The sequence below is a fragment of the Anarhichas minor genome, unplaced genomic scaffold, assembly GCF_050575085.1.
Source record: "Anarhichas minor isolate MPS153535 unplaced genomic scaffold, ASM5057508v1 ptg000051l, whole genome shotgun sequence".
Lineage (NCBI taxonomy): Eukaryota > Metazoa > Chordata > Actinopteri > Perciformes > Anarhichadidae > Anarhichas > Anarhichas minor.
Genome location: NW_027466497.1, coordinates 5,160,495 through 5,188,191, shown reverse-complemented (window position 1 = coordinate 5,188,191; position 27,697 = coordinate 5,160,495). Strand labels below are relative to the sequence as shown.

Sequence of the window (27,697 nt, the reverse complement as noted above, 5' to 3'; positions counted from 1 at the left end):
TCCTCTGCGTTTGACTTTTGCAAAATCCAACTTTGTATTTAATTTCCCCCCTTGCTTCTTTTATTTTGAAAATACTATTGAACTTCCTTCGCTGTTAATCGATAACACCGGAGCTTGACGCAAGCGAGAGAAAGCTACTCAGCAGATACACAAAAGGAACGCACGGACCTGCAGCAGCGATGGGAATCAAACTGTACTACACCACCGTGACTGCCTCCCGGACGGTGAGTCGAGTGGCCGCAATTTAACGAACGTAAACGGCGTGTTTGTGCTTGAAGCTCCGGCTGCAGCCAACGATGGTACCAATGCTCAGTCCGACAGACACACCCAGCACCCTATCAGTCAGTCCGCTTCCTCCTGACTAACAGTGCAGCGGGCCTGTGCTGGTCAGCGCCCATTTATACCGTTATTATTGTAACGTCAGCGTTACCTAAATAAAGACGAAAGCTATCAGTTGTGAAACAAAACATGGAGGACTTGCAAAGGCGAACCAGGATGCATGATTCCACCTCGTTTCCTCTTTGTTGGCACGTTAGAGGAAGTTGTTTCTATCGAGCTATTTTATTTTGCAGAAATGTCTCCTCAAAATATGGACCGTATGTATCACATACATACATATTTATTACACTTTGCGTACTTACGCGTAATACTGACGCAAAGTGTAGCGACCCTGGGTATCCGCTTCCTGTTCGTCAAACTTCATGTAATCTGTCAGTTTAATGTTTCATGACTATTGCATACTAAATAATAAAGATAAGGCGTTTATTACCACCAATGTGTGTCCGAATACATTAACTACACTGAATAACACTTGTTTTATAGGAATTGTATCTTTTGTAAGGAGCTCAACTTCCCTAATCTTGTAGTTACTGTAGTTTGGTGGTAAACGAGCACGAGAACAATGACTAAAATCTGAAAAGTAACTCCAGTAAGAGCTGCCTGGTAGTTCATGTGTGAGCCGAATTAACCAGTGGACCCTTTAATTCAGGAAAAGTCTGATTATTTGATGCACGTGTTAGTTTTTAAGCAGGAAACTCTTAAATACTTTAACTTTGTCGTGAAGTTTTGCAGCAGTATGAACACAGTGTATATGACGAAGCACTGGGCCAACCATCTGGTACCTATTAGGTTTTTGTTTTTTTTAGCAATTCATCATGTTGTGAAAAAGCCCAGTGACGTGCACGAGCGTTTAACCCCCTCACGTGCAGTAACGCTGCTGATGTCTGGTTTTCTGTTGAAGCCAGAGGAAGATGGTGATCGATTACAAGTCTCTCTGCTGCCTTCATCACCAGCTGCACGGCCACATTAATCTGTCCTATTATTGTATTCTATCAAAGTATTATAAATTATAAAGTATATATATATTTAACATTTTTGTTAATTTAGACCTTACGAAGACTGTCCTTCCTACGTTCTCAAGTATAAATCCCTTTTATCTTTACTTTATAAATGGTTTTATTAAGTTTGAAATGTGTTCCCTCTCTTAATGCATCTTATAGATTATTCTGCGACAGAATCACACATCAGTAAAGTTGAATACAGGCTACACGCAGCGCTTCAAGAAGGGTTTCCACTCCAATCACTCAAATATACCTTGTCAACTGTTGTAACTTTGTACTTCACACGATTCAGAGAAGCTTTGTAAAAGCAATTCCTCTTTTCAACTAAACGCCAGCTTGTGTGTTTGCAGTTGCTCGGGTGTGGTCACTTTACGAAACGCCCTCCCAACTTCCTCATTTGCCCCCAAAAGATAGCGGAGCGTTCCCGAGGTCTATTAATCATCACCCAGGAGCCAGATAAAGCCACTGCTTTTCTATTGCAGCACTATGCCTCGAAACAAGTGTAAATGTCCCTCCCCGTGAGGAGACATGACATTTCAAGTTTTAAGGGTTGTATGAATTGACTGGTTCCTAGTTGGTATGCTGGGCTTCATTACATTTCTGATGGTCTCCTTGTGTGTTTTATTTTGTCAGGTGAAGTCTCAACAGGCAGAAGTGATGCGAATCCTTGAAAGTAAAAGCATCCAGTTCGAGCTCATCGACATCTCTGTGGGCAGAGAGGTTTGTGAGGAAATGAGAAGCAAAGCGGGGAACCCGTCAGCTGTTCCTCCCCAGCTGTTCAACGAAGACCAGTACTGTGGGGTGAGGAGAACACACACACACACGCACACGCACTCTCCAACAGTCTAGTCATAAAAGTCTCGGCATGGATGACAGCTGATAACCGTCAAGAAATGCGCCTCAGTTATTGTCCACAAGAAAGAACGCACAGGTTTATATTTCAACTGGAAAAAGTCATTTTTAATACATATTAAATACACATTGCTTACAATTCTCTTATAACCAAGTGTTCAACCTGCGAACTGTTGTTTAGTGGAACAATGTGACACCACTGGCAGTAATGTGTACCTGTCACCCACGTGCACAACTGTGTGTTGTTGTGCATTAGACCAGGGATTCCCAAAGTCTGCCTCTAGGGGGTGCGCGAGAGGAAAAATGTAATGGTGGTCTAATGGTGCAGTCCTGTCTCCTAAAAATGACGTTCCCCCAAAACTAAAATGCATTCTCAATTATGTTTGACCATAAACGTTGGCCAACAAGTTCACATTACCAAACTAAAAGGTGTTTTGTGACAGCTTGTTTCTGCTGCCCCCAAGTGGCCAATAACAGTTCCTGCAGGTTTCACACTAATATTTTCAAAATAACGGTCATCTTGTGTCCCAAAATGTAATCAACATTTTAAGATGATTTATCTACATGAACTATTATGGTTTTAGTAAAGAAATGGCAGCTCTGTTTGAGCTCTTTGTTCAACATAAATTACAAACTTTATTTTTTATTTTTTGCCAATTCTGAGGCCATGCAGCCGTCGTATCAGAATGTGTGTGTTTGTTGATGGTCTCTCTTCCTCTCCACAGGACTACGACATGTTGTCTGAGGCGGTGGAAGCAGATACAGTCGACCAATTTCTGAAGATGGCGTGAGAAATGCAGAGTGTAATTCTCAGTCTTAACCCCATATCCCCTCACACCCTGTGCCCTAATGGACGCCCTTCATCCAGTCTCTCTCTGCTCCACTGGCAGTATCCACTCACTTTCAATGCCATAATGGAGAATGCCAAATATCTAATTAATCAGAAGACACACATTCCCCCTACTGCTCCATTAGACTCAGTCTTAATCTGTTTTTTTCTCTTCTTTCCTTTTGATTTCTTTCTGACCTTCTCCCCGTCTGACAGACTAGTGTTACTAAGTGCTCCCAGGAAGCAATGGGGTGTCTAAATGTGCGGTAATTAGGTCGACTATTCTCGGCCGCGGCCACATGATCGCTGGAGTTTAAACTAATCTGGATGACAACGTTCAACCCAGAATCTTCCTGATCCTCTGCACACCAAACGCACAGTCATCACTCAGTCTTAACTACTTTTGTCGTCTTTCTCTGTAGCCTTCCAGTTCCCATGTTTGTACATGACCGCACACTATTTTTTACTTCACGTTGATGCAAATGCACTGGGAAGTAGCAAGGACTGTAACGTCCTGAAACCCAATTAATCGTAAGACTTGGAGCTGCTGAAAGATGCCTTTTTTTGGCGTGGACAGCTTTTTGTAATTTTGGTCCATTGGTCACTTCATGCAACATTTGACGTCTTGTGCTCATCTGACGTTAATCTGATGGCGATAATGCCAACAGAACTCAAAACATGTACATTTTTGACAAATATTAAAAGTACAAATTGCTTCAATTAAGCCACACACTTGTGCTTGTCTGTGACACAAAGGTAACAAACAAAATTACATTCAGACGCATTAAGGACGCAAACGTCTTGGGTACATTTCCTTCATTACATTTGCAAAGACGATTTAAAAAAAATACATTTTATATCGTATATTGTTTACATACTTGTTTGCTAGCAGGCAGTGTTCTTCCTCTCCGACTTTTTGAACAAATTGTTACTCTTCTCTGCGCGTTACCGCCACCGACTGTCAATCTGTGTAGGGTGACACTGGTGGCAGGAGTGTGTATTGCTTGTGTGCGTGATAAGAACAAAGCGGGGACCCGCTTGTAAAAACGTCTGTCCGTAGCGCTACTTGTACTGAAAAATCCACAGGGTACCTTTAAGCTAAGTCCTGCAAATGTCTGTAAATTGCCATCAGCCCCAGTGTCTTTTTTTTACATACTCATATATATATATATCAGTCAGAAATCAGACATTTTCAAATCGTACACATTGTTGCATTAAAGGTGCAGTGTGTTGGATTTGGCGACATCTAGTGGTGAGGTTTGCAGATTGCAACCAACTGAAACTTCTCCCGCGTGTCAAGCGTGTAGGTGGCTGATGGCCGATATATATTCCCCTAAATACTATACACTGTTCCTTTAATTTATAATTGGTGACCAGTTGTAGCTTCTATTTAGTGCAATGAGGTCATGCCTCATGTATTGTTTGTGCCTGTCGGGGGTATTAACATACTACAGTTGAAATCAACAAATTACAATAATCTGTTTATTTACATTTTACTGCGGAGGCAACAAAAAAATGGATTCAGTATTCCCCAACCAACATACTGTTCAGTGTGGAAACATTTATACTTTCATGAGAGGAAATCCAATTTACAGGAAACATAATTGAACAGTTAAAATAATATATATATATATATATATATATATATGAATATAAATATCCAAATAATGAGACCCCTGTTGGAATCAACAATGTGTGACAATGGTCACCAATGGGCCTGGTGTGGTTGAACATTTCAGTAGTTAGCTGCTTGATTTTAGCACCCAGTAGAGCAGAATGAACAACTTTTCTTACTCAATAGGTGCCAATGTATATCTTTGCAGGTGGATTTTCACCGTATTATTAGCACTTACCTGTTATCTTCTACGTTTTCCATAATCCGTATAGTTTAGAAGCTTTGTTTCAGGCTCCGTATGGCTGACTGACTGCACACACTTAGAAGGGAGCATTCCATGTCGATTGTAAATGATAAGACGGAAAAGATGTGAATCTTCTCGCTTTTCAACCACGTAGCTTGTCATTCCTCCTGTTTATTCAAATGTTACAGTTTCACAGACTGTCCCGGGCATGAAGATGCAGTAATGTGACTATGCACTGACACCCTGCCTCACTCTGAACACAGAGAAAAAGGTCAACGCTGGTGTGTTTTAAATTGAGCTGACTCAGTCTTACTGGCCTTAGGGAACACTCGCCACATGGGAAACATGAAGGCTTTACTTATTTTCTCTTCTATGTATGCACATTCATTCAGTTATATATCATGTTCATGTTTTGGGTTATTTGTCTTTTTTAGTTGTTTTTTTAAATCAAGAACTACGTGTTTTTTTTCCTCTCTAACTCTTCTGTCAACCCTCTCCCCTGCTTTCAAAATTGTGTTGTCACAGTTTGGGATCCCCGGTAAAGACGGCCTTCACACACAATGTTTGTGCAGTGTTTTGTAAGTTGGTGGTTGTAGATGTTTGCCTGATGTATATCCACTATGAATCATGTTTTAGACATTCCATGTCTCTCTCTTGCTTTGCTTTTGGACCAATTCCCCTGGGCCCAAAAAAAAGAAAAATAGGGACTAAAATGCTGTTGTCTTCCAAGAAGATTGTGAAAAATGATTTATGGGTGAACAAAAAATAATAAAATGGGAGTTGAATCTACATGTCTGTATGTTTTTTCATTTAGTCCTTGTTCATATAGTCCTTGTTTTAATGGAAACATTTACCAAGATAGTGCGGGGACATTTGCACACCCACAAGGGAGTAATTTCTAATTTGCAAGTCAGTGGAATATTCTGACTGCCAATAAAGTCACACGGAGGACATCTTCCACACATTTCTAGCAATGCTGCATGTATGCCTCACATTTTCTTTTAACTATTGCACACAGACTTTATCATTAATATGTTCTGTATATGATAAAATATGACAGCAGGTTTGTACAAACAGAGCTAGTTAAATGCATAACAGCTCGTTTAATATGATTGGCTAATACGAGGACATTCATATGACACATTTATTCAAATTATCAATAATTAATTAGGAAACCATAATATATAATATAAATATAATCAGAATACATTTGAAGAACAATGTTAATGTTTTGATCAGTTGTAGTACCTAATTTATTCTTTAGGAGATGCTGATGTGTCATATGGGTCTTCTACTTTAGCAGAAGAAGAAGAGATACAACCGGGAACATAGATCCTGATTTCAAACTAAAAGCAAAACACGAAGTTGCATATTTGTATGCTTCTATGAACAAGATACAAAAATGCAAATCCACTCAATTGTGGACATACTATTGGATAAAGGTTGGGAAAGAAAATATTGTGAGCATTATACACAATAGCCCAGATAAGAACTTTGCCCTTACACACACGATGTTAAGAATATGCTATAACTGTGATTATATTCCCCACTGGGGGAATATGTGTAATGTGACTATCATACTCGCTAACAGAGATATTCATGGTTCAGTTACACTAACTACAACAGTAAAGTTATCTGTTAACGCCGGCTGTTCTTTTAATATCATCACACACACCCCTGTGGTTGTTTTACTTTGAAAATACCCACCGGATGTTTCTCTGTTGATTAACGTCAGCTGTTGCAAGAACACTGGTCCGAAGAAGGAAGCTGTAACATTTAGCTAAATTTCTTTGTGGGACGTTAATATAGCGTTATAGCTTAACGCACGGTAAGACATTTATATTGATATAGAAGTAGCGAAATACAAGCTAATGACACGAGAGCTTTTGTTTTCATTACAATGTCTCCTGTTCCGACACCGTTGGCCACTGTAATAATGTTGTTAGCTTCCATATTTAACTGCCACTAGCAAAGACAGCAGCAGGCGTTGCATTGCTTTTCTGTAAAGGTAACGTTTAGGTGGAGACGCTATTTATTATTTCGGAGTCGTTCCAGGTTTACCATCGTTAATGCGTCAGAGTCTCCAAGCAGCACGTTTTCATTCAAACGTCAGAGGCTGTTTTTGGAGGACACGTGACACTAAACAAAAACACAAACGCAGCTAATGTTTGAAGGTGTAAATTGGTATATTTATACCTCTGCATTCTATTATACTTTTTATTGAGGATCAGTGCACCAAAGTACAAAAATTGTTGACCCATAAACGTCTTCCTCCATCCCAATACAATGGAGATGAAAGAAATGTTCCGAAACAGTGTTGGAAATTTGCATTTAAAATATGAAACGGCAGCAGTGTCTCTTTCCACAAACAATATCCTGCTTACTCTGGAGAATTTGGGCTCCAGAACAGATTTTATTTGAACTTTTCTCTACTTAAGAAATGTATGAAGGGTTAAATAATGAATTAAGTTGTAATAATAAGATGCACAGAAGTCATTCTGGGAATATGATCAGCTCTATTAATGTTTTTCTGCCCCATGAAGCCCCAATGCGAAGATGAGCGTGCCAGACTACATGCAAAGTGCCGAGGACCACCAGACGGTACTGGTGGTGGTCCAGCCGGTGGGCATAGTACCCGAGGACCAGTTCTTCAAGATCTACAAACGAATCTCCAGCGTGAGCCAGGTGAGCATCAGGGACTCGCAGCGCCTCCTCTACATCCGCTACCGCCACCACTACCTACCCGAAAACAACGAGTGGGGAGACTTCCAGACGCACCGCAAGGTGGTGGGTCTCATCTCCATCACCAGCTGCGCCTCGGCCAAAGAGTGGCCCCAGACCGCCGAGCGCTTCCACGCCCAGAAGGAGGTGTACAGCTCCACGCTGTACGACTCCCGCCTGCTGGTGTTCGGGCTGCAGGGAGACGTGGCAGAGCAGCAGCGGACCGACGTGGCCTTCTACCCCGGCTTTGACGACTGCTCTGACGTGGAGAAGAGAGTGGAGGACTTTGTGGAGTCCATATTTATCGTTCTGGAGTCCAAGCGGCTCGACCGGGCCACGGACAAGTCAGGTGACAAGATACCACTGCTCTGTGTGCCCTTTGAGAAGAAGGACTTTGTGGGTTTGGACACGGATAGCAGGTGAGTTGTTCTCCACCAAAAGCCCTTTAGCATTTAGAGGCTGGTTAACGAATGCCTGAATGATCTCTGCAGCCAGTTAATGAGATTTACTGCATTGTTTGCAAGCTGTTAGTGTGTCTTTGTTACTTGTTACACATCAGCCTCGCCTGCTCAAAAATTCTCCTCTCAAAAATCTGTCTTTTGATTTTTGCTGCGTTCATTTTTCGTTTGTTTACCTTTTGGTTTATGTGTCTTTCTTCTGTTTTCTTTTCTCTCATACTGTCCTGTGAGTTTATTGTTGGGTGTGAAAAGGTGAGACGTTAGACTCATAAGTTTAATGAACCCGTATTGATCCCCTGAAAGAAAATACCAGACCTCTGTGCTGTCATGGCTCCGAGCCCAACTCATCGCTCCTCCGCACGTTTCAATTTACACACAAACTGATTGAAAAATCTGGATTGAAGCTGCGCGTCTGCTCATAAAAACATGAATTTGAAGATGGCACTCATGTCCAAAGATCCAGTTTAACTGCTGTGGTATTTTCTTCATGACTCCCTTAAGAACAACCTCCTTTTTATTTGAGTTTTCCTCTCATAAGTAGCGTACTGAGCATTACTATTCATTTTGAATCTGCCAAATGTATCTCATAGATTTCCCACAATAAATGTTTTTCTTAAACGGCTCAGAACAATGTTGTCCACGGCTCATTGAGTCCGTCAGAATGTTAACATGTCTTGCTCAGCGGGGTTCATAGTTTTCCCTGTAACGGTTACTTCCCCCTGTGTCCCGGTGAAGCTGCTCCTCCCCGAGTGCCCGTGTCATCGTGCACGACTGCGGGGTCGTAGGTCAGCTCATGCTCCGTCCTCGTTCTGTTGCTCCCCTTTGCGTCTGCTCTCCCGCTCCTTACTTCTCCTTCTGTAGCTGACTGCTAGGACTCACTCGAGTCTCCTCTCCTGGCTCCCTGCTGACATAAGAAATGACAATAGCAGCAAGTCGGAGCTGTTTTTTATTAACTGTATGAATCAACTGAAATCAATTTAAAAACACGTATTTTATTTGAGCCACGCCATTCCCCCTGCTGCCGTCTAAACGTGTTTTTCTCTCTCAGGCATTATAAAAAGCGCTGCCAGGGGCGGATGAGGAAGCACGTTGGGGACTTGTGTCTGCAGGCGGGCATGCTGCAGGACGCCCTGGTCCACTACCACATGGCTGTGGAGCTGCTCAGGGGCGTCAATGACTTCCTCTGGCTGGGTGGTGAGTCGGCAGAATGGCGGCTTATTTCTATAAAATAGGATTTACAAGGCTAAAATTACTTTATTGCTGTTGTTAGTTTATGAAAGCGTCTGACTGATACTGGACTTTTGAGGTCAATAATACCAGTATCGAGATTTGATCGTTTTTTTTTTTACGTAAACACATACAACACAAAAGCATCCTTGTGACAAACGTGTACCGAGATTTTACGGATGAAAAATCTCTGATTTAGAAACTATATAATTACCTCAAACAAATGTTTGGTATTTCACTGCTGCAATAACATTGGCCTTGTCAGTTTATTAGCAGTGTGAACATGAAGGCTTGAGAACTTTAATGATCCAGCGAGCTTCAGAGGCTCCTGCAGAGACCGATGAAGAACAATGAATAAGAAATGGAACGTTTGTCTTCTATTATTCGTGCCCCTCCAGCTGCGTTGGAGGGTTTGTGTTCAGCGTCCGTTATCTTCCACTACCCCGGAGGCACAGCGGGGAAGACTGCAGGACGAAAGCCGAGCATCTCCCAGCCGGCAGACGCAGGCAAACGCCACCGACCAGGTGAGCCCGTCCCTCTGTAACCAGACGGGTTAGAACAGTGGTCTGGATGGGACGATAACTGAAGGCTGCTGTCTGTGAGCTGTGACGAGTGAGAGCGTCGCTGCTGACCGGCAACTCAAACACCGCTCAGCTTCGCTCAGCTAAGCTGCTTCCTTTGTGTGCAGAGTACAAGATGTGCATCCCTGATTGTGTTTCAACTTAACATCATTGAATCTGTATTAACATGCTGTTAACATGGTGTTACATTAACACTGCCTTGGATGTAACGACACAACAAGGAGAGCATCGTGTTATCCCACTTTGAATATAAGCAATGATAAAGAGCTGCTTTTATGATGTTCTCTGAGGACTGCATCATTTATTACATTATTGATTCATTTAGTACAGATAATTATTGTTTAATTGTTGTCGGCTTCTACATCTGACTAATCAATCAAGGCTGCTCCCGTGTTCTGCCATGTAAAATTCCTGTTTTTGATAATGGAGTCTGGTGGCTTTGAAGAGAGCATAGATGAATATAACGGAGTCAGAAAGGGCTCTCTGACGGCAAGGTAAAATGGTGAAAATATTATATATATATATATATATATATACATACTCTTCAACTGTTATTGGTTACGCCCCCGTCCACAGCAGCATATTGCTCCGGTGCCCGTTTACGAGCTAGAACTCTTCTTCTTTGCCTTTGTGCCGGACGGTTTATCACACCACTATTGTGTGCATGTGTGCGTTCTCCTGCACCTGCCAATGAAACCAGGACCCACCCACTAAAAATGGAGCCACTCGAGGTTGTTTTGGTTGCATGCAAAAAGCTCCTCGTCACTCTTAATTAGTGTATTTTAGAGGAGAACTGCTGCAGCCATTCAGCACATTGTTGGGACTAACTCTGCTAACATTGCGCCTTGCGTCATGGAGTGAATCTGCATTCTTTCTCTCTGTCTGTAGGAGCTCAGGAGGTTCTCATTGACCCAGGTATGGTATGTCTAACCAACATAGCTCTTGTAGACAACAATCTGCCTCATTGCTTGTGGTCGAGTTTCCCCCGTGTTTGATGTCATTTTTCATCTCGCATCATCAGCTTCCTGATTGGTTTATTTTATCCTTTGACATTTGATTGATGTTTTTTTCCCCTTATGGCAGGTAGTGTTCTCTCCTGTGTTGGTTTACCGTCACCTTTATTGTTTTTTTCCTAACGTACCTGCTCTTTCTCACAGCCACACACGCATCACATGACTACAACTAAAGACTTAAAATGGTCCCTCTTACTAGCTTCTATTTTTATTTATTGAGGCCTCATATTGTTCTAACATCTTACTCCTGATTATTACACAAAGATCACTTAACCTGATCAAAGACATTTCAAATGTTTTCTTAGCCGTTTGAACACAAAGTTAAGTATCTCTAGAAGCACCAGCAGGTGCTCATCACCAGTGCTGCATACTTTCATCTCCTGCTTATTGCTCACTGTTACTGACCCACTTTCATAACCTAAAAAATTGAAAGTGTATTTTTCTGTAACTTGATCACCTCAGTAATTGTCCAGTAATTTAGCTTTGAAACATTTCAGGTGCGGGTTTAGCTCCGCCTGGGACGTTTTGCCTCGAGCACCATGTCGATCACATGTTAGAGGCCTCAGAATATTCACGACATCACTTCCTGCTGGTGTAAGGGAGCGCGGGACGATTCGGTGCTTAACATTTACATTTAGTTGTAAAATGGGTTCATCAGGAGGCAACAGAGCTGGGAATAAAACACACATTTCACAGTTTCATTGAACATCATCTGTTATCTGATATGTGAACATGCATGTGGCGGTGGTAGGCAGGTGCGGATTGGTGGATTTAAGTTTCCCCTCCTTCACTCGTTTCCTTTCCTTTTGTGCTGGAGCAGACTGATGGTGGTCACCCTGGTGTCCTTCTCACACTAATCCTGTCCCGTCCTCTTTTGAGCGTAGGCGCCCTCACGGCCAACGGCATCAGTGCAGACACCAGCACTGAGATCGGAAGAGCAAAGAACTGCCTGAGTCCTGAGGACATTATCGAGAAGTACAAAGAGGCCATCTCCTACTATGGGAAGGTAATCAAACACTACGGAACACTTTTAATCAGAAATTCAACCAATATTGTTGTTGGATTAAAGATATTAATGGGTAATATCAGGCTTTTTAATATAAAAGCATTTTATTAAACCAGTATTCAGTACATGAGATATAAAACTTACAATAATTATGCATTTATGCATAATATCAGACATTTGTTGGGGTTTACATGAACAACTATATATACAGTATATATACCTACACAATAAATACATTGCAGCATAATAATGTATTTGTAATAAAGGTTAGTATTGGCTCAGTGTATCAGTCAAAGCTCAGTATTGTCCTAATACTCAGTGGAGGACTGTTAATGTTTCAGTTTAAAAAACTTTATTGTCCATCACACAATGATGGAGAATTGTCTTAAGTTTGAGGCTCTCAAACACAAAAACATTCCATCAACAAATAGGAACTGGTGTGTAAAGATGCATTAAAACGAAGTGACGGTCTATTGTTGTTTAAAATGGATATTATAGTTTTTATAAGTTCTCTCACTAGTCTGTTGTAAGTCAACTGAATGTATGAAGCACTTTTCAAGGCCAGATATCGGCGAGTGCTTCACAGCGAAAGAGCAGAATATTAACGCAGTAAATAATCTCAAAGCAATTAGTACGTCTTGAGTTGCCTTTTTAAAGGCAAATGTCTTTTATCTTCAAAGGGATGTCTGATTATATGCTATTTATTTTCCTTATTGTCAACAAGACTGAATCCAGAATTCATTCTTGCCTGATATGTCTTACTCCGTTGTACCATCGAGCTCCTTTGTTGTCCCTAAACTCTTGAAAGCACATCAATGAGCCAGCGTATTAACAAGTCTTAGAAGTCAATTTGCAAAATTCCGAATTTTTTTTCTTGCCTGCTGTAAGAATAATGTTAGTTATTAAATCCGTCATCAGACCCGTAGCAAACCGCTGCTAGCTACGTTAGCACAGGAAGCTTATTGACTCTCTCGGGGCTTGTGTCAATTTTAGCAAAACGGTCAATTAAATTAAATGATTTAATCATTTTAAATGATTGATTAATCCACCCACTTATCCCGATGTCATTTTTCATCCTACGTCATCAGCTTCCTGATTGCTTTGGTTTATTTTATCCTTTGATAATTGATTGCTGTTGTTTTCCCCTTATGGCAGGTCGTGTTCTCTCCTGTGTTTACCGTCACCGCCCAGATCTCATTATTGGTTTCATTATATAATAAGGAGTTATTGTTTTGTACTGCTCGGGATCTTTGAAACAAAAAAAAAGAATAAATATAAAATAATATTAAGATTATTAGTATTAAATTACATTTTATGTTGCATTAAATAAAAAGTGTTACATTTAAGCAGAAAATTTGATTGTAGAAAATTGTTGAGCCTTTAAAAATAAAATAAAATAAATAGTTTTGACCTGTTTTGAAAGATCTACATCTTCATGAGGAACAAATGAGTCAAAAGCTCCTTTCTAGGAAAGAAATGTGACTTTAGGTGTTTTTCTCTTGATTTTATTTTGGGTAAAGAGACGGGATAAAGACACTCCAGAGCTTTACAAGTGATCACAACAACCTTGAATTGGATTTGATGAGGAGCCAGTGTAAGAAAATCCAGCTCAGTGCCACGTGAGACCACTCATCCCTCCAGATAAAGATGAATAGATGCATGCTCATACTGTACATGAGTGTTTGCATGCAGGTTGCTCTTCAAACTAAACCACCACTGGTTTGCAGACATGTAGGTACATGCGGTGTGTGTAATACGCATCCGTGTCACCAGGGGGCAGTGTTTGATTAGGTTTGATGGCGTCTGAATACAGAAACGACACTGTATCAGACCACTACATGCTGACAGCAGCTGTTTATTTCTGAGCTACATGGAGACTTAGGAACAAGCCTGAGAGCTTGTGTAATCTCTGGAAATAATAGAACCTTACTAGTCAGTGAACACCTTATAAAAAGCAGTATTTGACAGACTAAACCATATGAATGCTGTATCGGTGCGTGGCGTAATACATTTGTACTCTCCTTTGACCACTATACTTGTACAAAGTCACAAAGAATAGTATTAAAGTATCCCTGATGCTTAGGGAAAGCTGAATGGGCTCATTATGCTACCAAACTATTCAGAAGCAACCCTGTGCTTTATCTTCATTATTATAATTGCCTTTTTGCACTGACCTCCCCTCAGCCCTTTTACCTGTAACTAGCTCATTCAGAATTAAATTACGTCTCAACACATAGCCATTCAGATATTAATTGAATTTTAATAAGGACACAATGAGGGTGGAAGTTGAGGGACTGCGAGATTAAAAAAAAGAGAGAAAAAAGCACACACTTGCTCGCAGCGTGAAGCCGCAGCAGCTCAGGTTCTTTTTTTTTTTAATGGAAGCACAAACGGAGTCGTGGCCTGAAATCCCTGAGAAAGGAGCAGCAGGGGATCGGACTCATCACACACGTCTGTCATCCCACATCGGCAGTGACTGATGAGGGTGCTCATATGTTAATGAAAACACATTCTCTCTGATTATGAGGTGGGTCGCCGAAGTCAAGGCGACCCTCATCGACTGTTCGTGTTTCATCAACTGAAGCCGCCCCCCCCCCTGCCTTCCGCTCCTCCTCTTTATCTCCCGCAGTATAAGAACGCCGGCGTGATCGAGCTGGAGGCCTGTGTGAAAGCGGTCCGGGTGCTGGCCATTCAGAAGAGGGCGAGGGAGGCCTCCGAGTTCCTGCAGAACGCTGTTTACATCAACCTGGGACAGGTACGCTGTCTGACCCACTTCCATCAACACCGGGGGATTAATATGACAAAACTCACACAACATCCTTGTTCAATGATAACTTGGTGTGACTAAAACAGTACATTTCTTCTTTAGCGTAAGACTTTTGTCCTTTAATTCGTCCTCTATCTAGTGCGACCTATGCAGCCAATTCATTTTCTTCAAGACTTCCCCGCTGAGTTCAGTGAATCATCCTCTCTGTCTCTGCTTTTACATCTGGATACAATGGAAATAACTATCATTATAATTAGTGCATTAAGGCCTGACCTGTGCAACTATAAGTGTAGAGCAATCTAGTGAAAGAGTTCTTTGTCGTCCTTCAAGCACTGCACTAGATGTCACAGCCCAACATTTGTGTTCGGATGGTTAAAGATCGCCTCCAGAGATGTTTGAGGAGATGTAAAAACACTCTGCTGATATGTTTTTCCACAAACGAAAGTTAAAACAAATGAAAAATGTAACTCCTTTTCCCTCACATCATTCTGCTCAGCGAGGTGAGTGAATTTGAGCGGAGGTGGACGTTAACGTTGTCTCCACACCTGTAGCTATCGGAGGAGGAGAAGATCCAACGCTACAGCATCCTGTCCGAGCTCTACGAACTCATCGGCTTCCAGCGCAAGTCTGCGTTCTTCAAGCGCGTCGCGGCCATGCAGTGCGTGGCCCCCACCATCCCGGAGCCCGGCTGGAGGGCCTGCTACAAGCTGCTGCTGGAGACGCTGCCTGGGTACAGCCTGTCACTGGATCCCAAGGACTTCAGCCAAGGTAGATCTCACATATTGCAGTCTCGCAGTCAGTGCGAGACCCCGCCCTCTGCCTGCATTCTCTCCTTTCCTGTTGATTGTTTAATTACCGTGTCAGTGACGCTCCTGGGCGTTTCTCGGCCCCTCTCCAGCTGTCGCTCCTCAGCGTCGTGTCTCTCGGGGCTCTGCTCTGGCTGATGCTGTAATCGGTGTCGTCTGAGTTGAAATTTCGGGAAGACACAAATACTGAGCCGGTTAGGTCTCTGCTTTCCAACCTCGGAGTCCCGACTTCCATTAGTGGTCACCAAAGCTTCCTAGGAGGTCGTAAGGCCTTCTAGATTTGAAAGGGTTGTAAAATAAAAACAAAAAAGCATTTCATTCATTTCTGTGAAGAAAACGAAATCACAGGGAAAGGGCACAGTGAAGACCTGAACACAAGCCTTGTCCCGCATGAGAAAAATATGCAGTTAACACAATCAAAGAGCTAATAAAACAATAGACAAAGAGCTTTATCTATTTATTTTAGGGGTCACGAGTCGATCAGTGCTTATTTACTCCCGTAAGGAGTAAATGTCACAGAATGAATCTTTTTCAAACACTGAAAGCAGCACCGTCTCTCATGATCCACATTGTGTGAGGGGCAGCAGTGTAAAGACGCTTCATTCCTACTCCAGCTCTGCTGTCTTTTTCAAGAGTGCTCTTCCACCGCGTTCTGCATTCAAGCCACCACTTCTCTCAAACGGAGGCGCAGTGGAGACGTGCCCCGGGTTTTTGTGCACTCTTTGGTGAAGTCCTCACGATAAGCCTCTTGGTTCAACAGACTATTGACCCGCACTCATTGCAGAGCCTCTCGATGGCAACACAAAAGACGGAGCTCCCGGTGAACGGAAAAGCTCCGGGACATTATCTCCTCTGACCGGTATTCAGGCGATGCTGTTGGAGGACTTTTCCCAGCTTTTAAACGTCTGGACTAGATTATTTTATGAGCTGTGAATAAAAACAAGCTGCAGATTGAGTTTAAATGTTTGCACTTCGACTGTGAATGTGAACATGCAGGATCCTTCACACCAATAGCACGGAACTATTGACGTTTACAACTCCTATAAAAAAGAAAGTCAAGCAATTTAATACAATAGCAATTATCTCTCCGTCAACCAACCACCAACATTTATTTTCTAATGACATTGCTCCTAATCATGAAGCAACTTAATTTCTCCAGCAGGCGTGCGTGTGTCATTACATGTGTGATCTTTTAATCTACGCGTAACAATTTCTGCATACTTGCATTCAAGTAATCTAGTTATTCCACTACAATAAGATTATTTCTTCAAATCTAAACCGAACAAAGTTGGAAAAAATGAAATCATCGCTTAAAGAACAGTCTTTTTTTGAGCTTGTGTCTTGCTACTAAAGGGCAAACAGAATAACTTTTGGGATCGTCATGTAGACTAGTAGATATTTTTTTTAATATTTAGATTTTTTGCTTCTTAAGCAATCCTGCACATTACAGTACAAAACATACTTTCCATGTTGCAGTCTGCAGGTAACACAGGAGCACAGAAGCCCACATGACACATCTAATAATCCCCTTCATTAATATATTAGAGGAGCTACCCCATATTTCAGTGAATTTCGACTCTTTCAGTTTTGCTAGCGTTGCCTCATATCAGGCTGTAACCGTCATCAATTGGATCCAGTCCTTATAACAAGGCGTGCTTGTAGTTTCCAGTTAATCCTGAATGCATTGAGGAAAGTCTGTAAGAGCCAACCATGGAAACTGTGCCTTTGTAAGTCCAGCTGGTACAACAGAGTCGTCTCCAAGAAGGCCAAACCGTGGCGTGCTTGTCTTGGGCTGATCCAACCACTCGGGCAGAGCTCTAAATTGAGGACATCCCGTTGTCCCGCCGGGGTCAATAATAAAATAACCTGGGACACAGAAATACGGTGTCTGGGACAGCAGAGAAACGTATCAAATTCAATTATTACCTTTTCAGTTGGGACCAACTTGTTTGACCCTCTTGCACATATATTCACTGCACAAAGCATTGTGGGTCAGAAGAGTCACAAAGGAGGAGTTTGCCCTCAGGACTTTCTGCCAGAAAGGGTTTATTTTCACCAAAAACACGATCAAAGCTCTCCCGTGTGCTCAGAATAGCCAGAAAAGCAAGCTGCAAAATGCAACCAGGTGCAGTCGCACACTGCCTTTGTATAAGGCAAAAAAAGGTTTACAAAATAAATGCATGGTAGTATGGGTATTGGAACGGACAGGTCAGTAGTCCGATGCAAATGCCGATTAGCGCATTAGCACTGCTTTTTAAGTCTGACTGGAATCCAATAATATCTATGAATTATTCTATCATGTACACATTTGCTCGTACTATCCCGTTCTGGATAATAATGTCAGACAATATTCTCCCAGAACTTTTGTTCTCAGTGTGATATTACTGAGTATTAAGTATTCCATCCATCCAGCCACGGATAAGGGATATACTCTAATATTGTACGATCTACTATAGTACTTCCTTACTCTTTCAGGTACAGGTAATGTTTTTGGCAGTTTGGCAGACCTAAAAGTATTCATATTTTTTGGGTTACAGTAAAGCTAATTATCAAATCATCATTCAAAAGTAGAACATAAGAGAAAAAAGGAGTTTAGGTTCCAGATATATTGGATAACACATAGAAAAACATTAAAGTATGCAAGTTCCCACTTTGTTATAACACGGACAAGAACTGGAAACGTTTCCTTGGAGTCAATAAAATTCTTCAAATAACTTTTTTCCCCATACTCTCTTGCAAATGAATACATTTTTGACAGTTCTTTAAGTTGATTCTTCCAGGCCTTGGACCCGTCTTTAGACACAGGGAGAGCATTAGTCCACGGAGCTGGTGAGCTTGTATAACACACCGTAAACATACTGGTTTATCAGCTGTAACGTTCCCACTGAGGTCCTGGTACATCCACTCTGAGTCCCCACAGCGCTGATGGCAGAAGAAATCAGATGGGAGTTCATCAATAAGCCGGAGAGGCAAGTTCAAGTGAGACAGAAAATGGGCATCGATGGTGCCCTCCAATAAGGATGCTGTTCTGTTGTACAGTGGAACAAATGGCTTTTTAAGTGCCTTTTTTCACCAGAAACAGGGACGCACTTTAATCTTCTCCACTGTTGTCCTGCCGCTATAGAAATGTTGGTAGTTTTGTTTCTTGTAATAATTTACACGTTTATTGTCGGGGAGAATAATAGTCCAGGATGTGGCATCTCGTCACCCTGCACAGTAGAAAACACACCCCGATGAACAGCGCCTTCTGAGCCAGGCTTTGCATGGCGGTGCGACTCGCTCATTATCTCGGCGCTGTGTTCAATGGATTTCCAGACACCTCCAGTTCAGATGAAGTAATGTATTCTTTTTCATGTTCGAGTGAGAGAGACATTCTCAGGAAATCCAAAGTGCCCTTTTGGATTACTGTTCTCCAGATAAGCGCTGGTTTTGGCAGACAGGTGGAAGTCAGCTATTTTTAGACTGCTTAGTGGGTGCAGTTTCACGACAGAAACAAAATAGCTTACGAAAGGAATCGCATCTACAGTTTGTTCAGATGGAGGAAGAAGTCAGGATGAACAATGGCCGTGGTAGAAAAATGCTGATAAGTCAAAAGCATCCCGGGCACGATTTGACGTTATTGGACGTGGTATTTAAGCGGAGGAAACATCGGAGTGTTTACCAAATCTCCTCCCTTCCTCCCTCCGGCCCCCGCGGCCTCCTCAGCACATCTTTCCTCTAGTTTTCTTTTCCACTTAGTGAGTCAACAGTCGACAGCTGGGAGTGGAGCAGGGGATCTCGTAGGGGGCTGATGCTCTTATGTAACAGTTGGTGTCAGGCTAGAATGCTATTAAGATGTCTTGTGGAGCTCCGCAGAGCAAAAAACAAAACCCCACACTGGCTAAATTAGCAGCGCGCTGGAGCACATGTGACAGGCAATGGGGGGGTGCTTCAATTTTCAGAGATGGCTGCAATGAAAAGACTTGAATTAGATCTAATTATGTGTGGCCTTTTGTGTGTGAAGCGTGCCAGATACAGACTTATGAAGGTTTGTCACGCACTTGTTGCTGCTGCTCAAGCGTTAATGCTCACTGTCGCTGAATACATCGGAGAGTAATTATCAGGAGTCATTGTGTGCTGAAATTAGGGCAGGGACATGACATCATTATCACTAAATTACTTAGGATATCTTTTTCCAATATAAGTATATATATCAAGATGCAAGTTTGGTCTAATTTATGTTCAGTGAATTGATCTGTGTCCCTTTATCATTCCCAACATCAGATGAAATATTAAACAATAACTTTAATAACCTAATTTGTTTTTTGATTCCAACATACAGGCGTAATAAAGCGATATGATCTTGTCGCCACAATATGATTTTGCTAAAAGTTCACAGTTTATTCTGTCAAATTGTGATAAGTAAATTGCATCAAAGCTGCTTTTGAAACTGTGATGATGACAGAAAACCTCATGAGGTACAAACTAAATAACTTTCATACGAGACAAAGAAAAGCAGAAAATCCTCACAATGCTGCAGCTATATTTATCTGGAACTTTACTTTACTTGCTTGAAAAATGATTGAAACAATTACATTAATTGCTGTCAGACAAATTAATTATTTAATTAAATCATCACTTCACCTCTAATAAGTATTAACGATGCTTTATTGATAACAAAGGTAAACGACGACTTGTATATATATATATATATATATATGTGTGTGTATATATATATATATATATATATATACATATATATATATATATATATACATATATATATATATATATATATATATATATATATATACACATTTATCTATCCAGAACAGGTTTAAAATGTCTTAAAAGATAAAGAGCAGTGAGTTAGGCTAGGAACTGGTGGAGCCACATAGGTTGCCATCTCACAAATATCAGAAAACACGATGTTTGATCCACACGTGTAGAATATTCTCGATGCACCTCTACTCCTCTGATGTGTAACATTAAATGTCAGCAATGATCCTCTGCAGCTCATTGTGAGTCTTCTCTCTCTCTCTCTCTCTCTCTCTCTCACTCTCACTCACTCACTCACTCTCACTCACTCACTCACTCACTCACTCACTCACTCACTCACTCACTCACTCACTCACTCACTCACTCACTCACTCACTCACTCACTCACTCACTCACTCACTCACTCACACACACACACACAGGTACCCACCGAGGCTGGGCTGCCGTCCAGATGCGCCTCCTGCATGAGCTGGTGTACGCCTCCCGTCGCATGGGCAACCCCGGCCTGTCTGTGCGCCACCTGTCCTTCCTGCTGCAGACCATGCTGGACTTCCTGTCTGATCAAGGTCAGCTCCCAATAAGCACTATTACACTTTCTCTTTCGTTGTAGAATTCAAACCGTGTGAGGTGCTTCCAGCTTCATGCCCAGCTCTTTAAAAAAAAAACATATCTAACCCTCAAACCTTGTGCTTATAGTATGCGATGCACAACAAAGCCAGCTTTTTCTTGGCAGGAGTGCAACATTGTGCTCCGACCAGAAATCCTGTGCAGCCAGGAGATAGAGTTTCTACTGAAGCAGTGTGAGCCCGACGCTCCACTGGCCACACAATACAGGCCGGCATAATGCTTGGTTGGCTGCTAAGCATGAAAATATAGGGGGGGGGGGAAGGTATGAACAAGATGAAGCAAGCTTTCTGTTTAAATATTAACATCAGAAGCTGTGTTTAGGGTGATGCTCATACAAGCGTTCTTAAAAACAGTGCCGGTTCATCCTCCCATTCATCAAGGGCAAGAACAAAACCGATGGAATCACTACGGCCGAGTGTTTAGACTGACCTTGTAAGTCGAGTTCTTCGTCTTTTTTCTTTTGTTCAAATATAAATACCATTTCATATTTACTCAGTGTAACTTTTGGAGCTCAGAGCGCTGTTCGCTGCAGTTTGGGGGCCCTCCTTTGATTGCCTTTACTCTCGTCTGCAATGTGATATTACAAATGTCAGAAAGGTTGTTGTCGGTTGCTCAAGTGGAATAGTTCTCTTTTGATGCGTCTCTGGGTTTCGGTCTGTATATGTCCAGCATAGAATAGAGCTGGGCAGGAAAGGACTTCTAAGTCTTACAGTTATTGTAGTAAAGAAAGTCAAATTCAAAATGAAACTTTTAGACATTTACAAAGTTTTGACGGTCAAATGTTCACCATCATACAACACATACAACATATTGCAAAGAACAGTTAAATAGGATCAGTTTAAAGGAGTACTTTACTCACCACATGACCGTGGAGGCATGAGTGAAACACACAGTTTTCTTCAAGAATTCAAGGTAAGAAATTGATAAACAAACGGAAAAATATTCCTTTAGGAAATATACACAACCGATAGCATATACGTTTCGGCCAATTCGGTCTTCACACACGGCTGATTTTGGTATACGGTGATGTAGTTTCAGGCCAATATATTCCCGAACTGGTACAGAGGCAGAGGGGTTTCCTAATGATAGGGTGAAGCTATATTGGGTCTAAATAAAGGAGAAGTGCGTCTATAGGAAAGTAAGAATTCCTACAAAGCTTTAAAAATACGTATTTACGTGATTCCATCCAGAAGAAGTTCAGCAACATTAGTTATTAATGTTAAGAAACCTCTTCTCTGATTATGCATTTTTGTAATATCAAGGGTGCTGTTTAATACAAAAGCATGTAATTGTGTGCCAACGCTTATATTAAAAAAATAGGATGTAATTGAAAGGGAACTAAAAATAGAAAGAGATAATTAGAACAGCTCCAGATATTGTCTCCCTGATAACATCACGTATTAGTGTTGGTTGCTAAAGTCTTCTTCATTTTGCAAATCCTGATTACACCGCCTGGGATTGTAGAAGAAAATACATTTTATTTTTTGTCGTTGCCAACTTTTATTTTTCATTGTTTTTCAAAGGCTGGTTGTAGCTTTTTCAAATCAAGTCTGGTGTCATTAGATACATAGTTCGATTGTTTTTAAAGGCTTTTAAAAAAATAGAAATACGATTGATATTGATTACTTTTTGGTGCTTTACGGTGAATTTCATACCAGAATGATTATTGCCACTCTTTCAGTAGCTTCTACTCTGCAAGGAGTACTATTATTATTATTTATTTTGTTTATGCTGCTTTTTCCTTAAAACAAGCCAGAAAAATCTAAATTATTCATTAAAGTATTGAAATGTTTTGTGGTGTGTCGGTAGTTTTCATTTCACAATAAAAATGTGATAAATCTCCCTTTTGAAAATGTTCCCGTCGTCTGCTCGAGACTCGCCTCTTCCCAGTAGTGTCTATAAAATAGTGTCTAAGAATGAGAAGTCTCCAAGCACAGCAAATACAGGACTCTCTGGGGGGGGGGGGGGGGGAGTCAATGCAACCTCCGTTAGCATTAGCTGTTTAGCTCTGTGCTGTTGGCAGACGAGCCGATCACCGCGACTACTCTGAGCAGCATGATGGGAATGCATTACAACATACCGGGCAGTTGTTCCAATTGTTTTTAAGGTTGTTGCTCTGATCCATCGGTGCGTCTTCATGGACCTCTAGCATACATGTGCAATATGGTGTTCCCAATGTAAATCATCTACAATCATTTTGTAAGAATTTACGTTCCATTTACATTCCATCAACTTCAGAGTCGGATTTGTTTTGGTTGCAAAAGACCGTGATGCAACTTTATTACATTAAGAGTGAAGCTGATTCAGCTGAAACCATTTAGAAATTAAATTTCACGGAGCTTAAACTTGCAAAATAGTTTCCCAAAGAAAACCCCTCAATTGACACTTGCTGCTTTTCGAATGATGTGTATATCTCGCCAAATTGGGTGACATTAATGTGTCTAAGTAAAAAAAGATGTCTGGCAGAATACCCGAGCCCTCCCGTTACTGTTGCACTAATTAGTGTGGTTTCTGTTTTTTGAGAAGTGAATATTCGGACAAGTCATGCTGTTGAAGGTGCACAGATAATGAAGTGGTTACCGGCAAAGACGAGCAGCAAACCAACCTGTTAGACGGAGGCTGATTTTCCAGGCGTACATTTCAAACAAGGTGACGTAAGCTCAGTGTTCAGAGGAGCCACGCTCCCCTTCATCCCGCCTTACACTCGTATTCTTCCCACTTCACGGGGGACACTTTGAGGAGAGGTCCTTCCGTTGTGTTAAGAGCTGCGCCGTTTCTCCCCTCTTTTCATCGAGTGTAAAAAAAAACACAATGTTTCTTTGCTTATCCGGACAGTGTTCTCCAGCTGTCAGCATAATAATATGCTTCGGTGTGTTTGTCTGGGCAGAGAGCAGGAACAAGTCAGAAAATAGTGTTTCCTCTCGTGGGTTTGATTTATCTAAGGGCCCTGACATATAACGCTACTACGGACAAAGAACAACTAAACACATGTTTTGCTTCTGGTTAACACGCGGCAGCAGAACACACCACAAACACTATAGCCAACACCCAGCTTCACCATATAACACCTGCGTAAGGGGAAATAATAATAGTCACCATTTTGTAATCCTAAAAGTATTGCCAAAAGACAAACTAAAACAAACTGCCATTTTAAAACCGCTGTGAATCCACTTAGACGGTGCTCTGGTGTCATTGGCCCCTGAAGATGTCGCGGTCAGATAGAAGAGAGATCGCACTCCACGGCTGGCTGAACAGTCTGTCAGATAGCGCTCCGTCACCGTCTGCCGCCCGCGCTAATCCAACACGCTCAACGGCCTAAGCCTATAAGAGAGAATAACGTCGGGTTATTATTGTGTTTTAGTCTCGGCAAAACACGTTATGTGAACATAATCGACATTTAAACAGAAACACCCGCCGTCCTCGGCTTCCTGTCCCGGGGTGGCCCCTGAATAGACGGCTGCTCGGAACACTCAGACGTGGCAAACAAGGAATAAATATACGAGTATGCCATCAATCGTGAAAACTTTGAGCCAGGAATACAACTGAGCTATCACCCATTCATCTCGAGCTGTTTCATTCCTTCTACACTTCCCTTTTCCCTCTAAGCACCCTCCTCTAACCGTGTGTTTGATCCACTGGTGGTGGGTCTCTGGCTCCCAGTCTGTATTAACAAGGCTGTGCTTTGTACACATATTTCACGTGGACAGTTTCCTCATGATGTTTTCACCCTTATACTCAAACGTTTAGCTGTTTTAATACAAGCGTCTTCTCTCATATAGGTGACATGTCCCAATATTGTTTAGTTTAATGCACTCTGCTGTGGAGAATCACACTAACTTTACATGAATAAGCAAAAGTCACAAGACTTCAGAAGCTGCTCCCGTGGAGGTTTATACGTATATCTTTGCAGTCTTTCTAAATGTCCTTCTCTCCTTGATCAACACTCTTGAAACTTGCAGAGCCAAAGCAAATTCTTTGGCTGGCTGAGCAGTAATGTTCCCTCTAAAGCTATTGATGGTACAATAAAACTTTCAATTTCACTTGAAGGCTGTTATTGCAGAGACGCAGACAGAGACGCCTCACAGGTCATTAATGTCTGCTAGATGATATCACAGACACAAAGAGGAACTCTCTCCAGTGGAGGCAGTCATCACATTATTTGAGTGTGGGGAACTTTAAAAGGGAGTTCTGTTATGTCATAATTGTTGCCGTCTGATCTTTGGATAATTGTGTATGTGTGTGTGTATATATATATATATATGTGTGTGTATATATATATATATGTGTGTGTATATATATATATATATATATATATATATATACTGTCTTTTGCCATGTGCTCAATGATTTTGTTACTGTTATGTACTCGTACATATTATAGAGAAGAAAGAGGTGACCCAGAGTCTGGAGAACTACACGTCCAAGTGTCCGGGTGGAATGGAGGTCATCACGCTCCCCGATGGCCTGAAGCTCCCCCCGGTGGCCTTCACCAAGCTGCCCATCGTCCGGTAAGACAGGAGGGTGACGGCTGGTTGTTACTTTCACGTCACATGTTGGGCTCAATTTATAACTTTGTAAAATATCATCCAAATGATGAACTTGGAGTGGTTCCACCATTGGCACATAAAGGTTAGTCAGTAGTTCTAAATGATTGGATAACAAACACCTGAATATATAATCGGTGCTTTTTAATGTCAATATTGAAATTGGGCTTATCGGGTACATTTGGATTTGTTTTCTTTTGGTATGGCTGAAAAACATCCAACATGTCTCTAGCCTGTATGTGGCATTCGTACACTAAATGTATTAAAAAAAATGGGTTCTAAAACACAAAATAATTTACAGCTAAAAACAGCTGCTCACTGTGTTTTCGTGTCCGTATCAAGTATTTTCGGCCCTTATGCTGATGCCAGTCCTCCTGTTATTGGGCGCAGTATTTGCTGAATCCAAGTCTAGTCATATACTTTGATTTTCCTAAATGTTGTTTTGACGTATAAATGAGCAACAGTAACTTTCCTACAGAACCGAGGGTTCCTTTGTCTACTAGATTACATTGACGATGTATCTGTGAATGAATTCATAGCTCGTGGTCCCTAAAGTTAAGGAGCACTCACTCTCTTCAAGTGTCTGTTTCTCTGCTTTTATTGGTTTGCTGACCCTGTAACAGTGTTATAAACCTTATTTATTTATACACGTGGATTATACTTTATAAGCTGTTGTAACTCTAAAGATACAACAACTAACTTATCGTGCAAAGTGCACAACAAAAAGTCTCCAGTTTCTGTCTTGACATGAGGGTGAGATGATCGTCTTTGCTGTGAAATGGTCCTTTACTCCTCATAACGCATGTCATTGTTGTGCTTTTTTTATTTTCCTCCTGTGATGCCCAAACTAGATCAGTGAAGCTCCTCAACCTGCCCGTCAGTCTGCGTCCTCACAAAGTGAAAGGCCTGCTGGGACAGAACATGTCCACCGCCAGCCCCTTCATCTACTCTCCAATCATCATGCACAACAGAGGAGAGGAGCGCTGTAAGAAGATCGGTAAGATCATCTCCACCTGCTGCGCTGTACAAAGATCGTAATACAATATGATCCTTACAAAGAAGTCAGTTAGTGACCAGCATTATTAGCAAGTATTATGATACTTGAAATTGTAAGTAATTATAAAACTCTTTATAATCTGTCATGATTGTTATAAAGCATTATGGATATTTATGCTTATAATGGTGATTATACAGTTATATAAGCAGCCTGTAACTCATTATAAGAATGTATATAATGCATTATAAACATAGCCTTCATATAAAGCGATCCCCTGACATGTTGTAGTAATTAGAATTTTAGTTGACCAAAGGTCAGTATATCTAATATTTTTCATATTAATACATTTGTACAAAACAAAAAAATCTGAAATCCTATTTTGGCTTTGTCATAATGGGGTGTTGAGTGTAGATTGATCATTGGTAACAAAATTGAACATCACGACATGTGAAAACAGTGAAGGGGTCTGAATAGTGTGAAAGAGTAACCAGTGAATCATGTGGTGAATCATGTGGAGGTCCACAGCACTGATCTGGAATCTTCTTTGCTGCAGTCAAACATCAAAGCCAGGTCTTTGCGGGTCCTTTTTGAAGTGGGAGCTTTTGATTCATCATCCAGCGACAGTGCCGTCCGTCGGGAAGCGCGTTGTAAGATATTGCTGACCCCTTTCATCCAGATTGCATTCACGCAGACGTCCTGGGCGTTCCTAAACAGAAGGCAGAGAGCAGCCTAATGTTTCCTGGTGGACAGTATAACTTGAATGTAGTTGTGTAGCTTGAAAGGAGGCCAAAAGCAGCAGCACTTCTGCTGTGAAGATGCTTTTGGCAACACTGTGCGTCATTCAGAGCTTCTTCATCAAGCTCAGATGAAGGCCCAGTGTTGCAGAGCCATTACCTAATGGAAAGCACAGTCTAAGCTGCCAGTCAGTCAATGTTAAAGGGCAATTCCACCGATTTTACACATCGGAGTCTGTTTTCAGGTGTGTGGTAACTTGCACGCACCGATCAGTAAACCCTGGTCTCTCACCGAGAAACAGCCGTGTGATGTCAGTTCTCCCTCAGTCAAGTTAATGTCTATCACTAAGTTCTCCTAACCACAAGTGGTTTTGTTACCTAAACCTAACTTCCTGTGAAGATGGAAGTTTATTTTGAAAAGACACTATGCATGTAACAAGCGCATATTGACATGTAGCTCCTACCACGTATACCTAGAGGAGTACCTGGAGCCTCGTAGTTTGAAGCTTACGACCAAACCTCGTTATCCCAATGCCAAGTTTCTTTTAATGCAAATAACCACTATAATGAATAATAAT

General features: G+C 41.5%; 2 protein-coding genes across 4 annotated transcripts in view; both read left to right on the top strand.

The window, feature by feature from the left end:
• The first annotated feature begins 85 nt into the window (after nt 1–85).
• sh3bgrl3 (SH3 domain binding glutamate-rich protein like 3) lies at nt 86–5,669 on the top strand. The gene is made up of 3 exons (XM_076112865.1): nt 86–224; nt 1,974–2,141; nt 2,918–5,669. The coding sequence occupies exons 1-3, from the start codon at nt 180–182 to the stop codon at nt 2,981–2,983; spliced, it is 279 nt and encodes a 92-aa protein (XP_075968980.1). The 5' UTR covers nt 86–179; the 3' UTR covers nt 2,984–5,669.
• Nucleotides 5,670–6,609: 940 nt separating this feature from the next.
• trappc9 (trafficking protein particle complex subunit 9) overlaps nt 6,610–27,697 on the top strand; it is a 147,359-nt gene continuing 126,271 nt past the window's right edge. For 2 of the 3 annotated variants that reach the window (XM_076112818.1, XM_076112820.1), the window contains exons 1-11: nt 6,610–6,708; nt 7,424–8,020; nt 9,108–9,253; nt 9,685–9,810; nt 10,756–10,782; nt 11,765–11,886; nt 14,516–14,641; nt 15,205–15,421; nt 20,640–20,783; nt 25,226–25,352; nt 26,240–26,385. In XM_076112818.1, coding sequence (XP_075968933.1) covers nt 7,437–8,020; nt 9,108–9,253; nt 9,685–9,810; nt 10,756–10,782; nt 11,765–11,886; nt 14,516–14,641; nt 15,205–15,421; nt 20,640–20,783; nt 25,226–25,352; nt 26,240–26,385 — 1,765 coding nt within the window. In that variant the 5' untranslated portion in view covers nt 6,610–6,708; nt 7,424–7,436. The remainder of the gene's footprint in view (nt 6,709–7,423; nt 8,021–9,107; nt 9,254–9,684; nt 9,811–10,755; nt 10,783–11,764; nt 11,887–14,515; nt 14,642–15,204; nt 15,422–20,639; nt 20,784–25,225; nt 25,353–26,239; nt 26,386–27,697) is intronic. The other variant, XM_076112819.1, reaches the window with a different exon arrangement.

What these genes read in the sequence shown, in the direction of transcription:
- sh3bgrl3 (XM_076112865.1), top strand. Translation starts at nt 180, where the DNA reads ATGGGAATCAAACTGTACTACACCACCGTGACTGCCTCCCGGACG. An exon ending in CCGTGACTGCCTCCCGGACG is followed by an intron (nt 225 to 1,973) that starts GTGAGTCGAGTG and finishes TTATTTTGTCAG; the next exon opens with GTGAAGTCTCAACAGGCAGA. An exon ending in ACGAAGACCAGTACTGTGGG is followed by an intron (nt 2,142 to 2,917) that starts GTGAGGAGAACA and finishes TCCTCTCCACAG; the next exon opens with GACTACGACATGTTGTCTGA.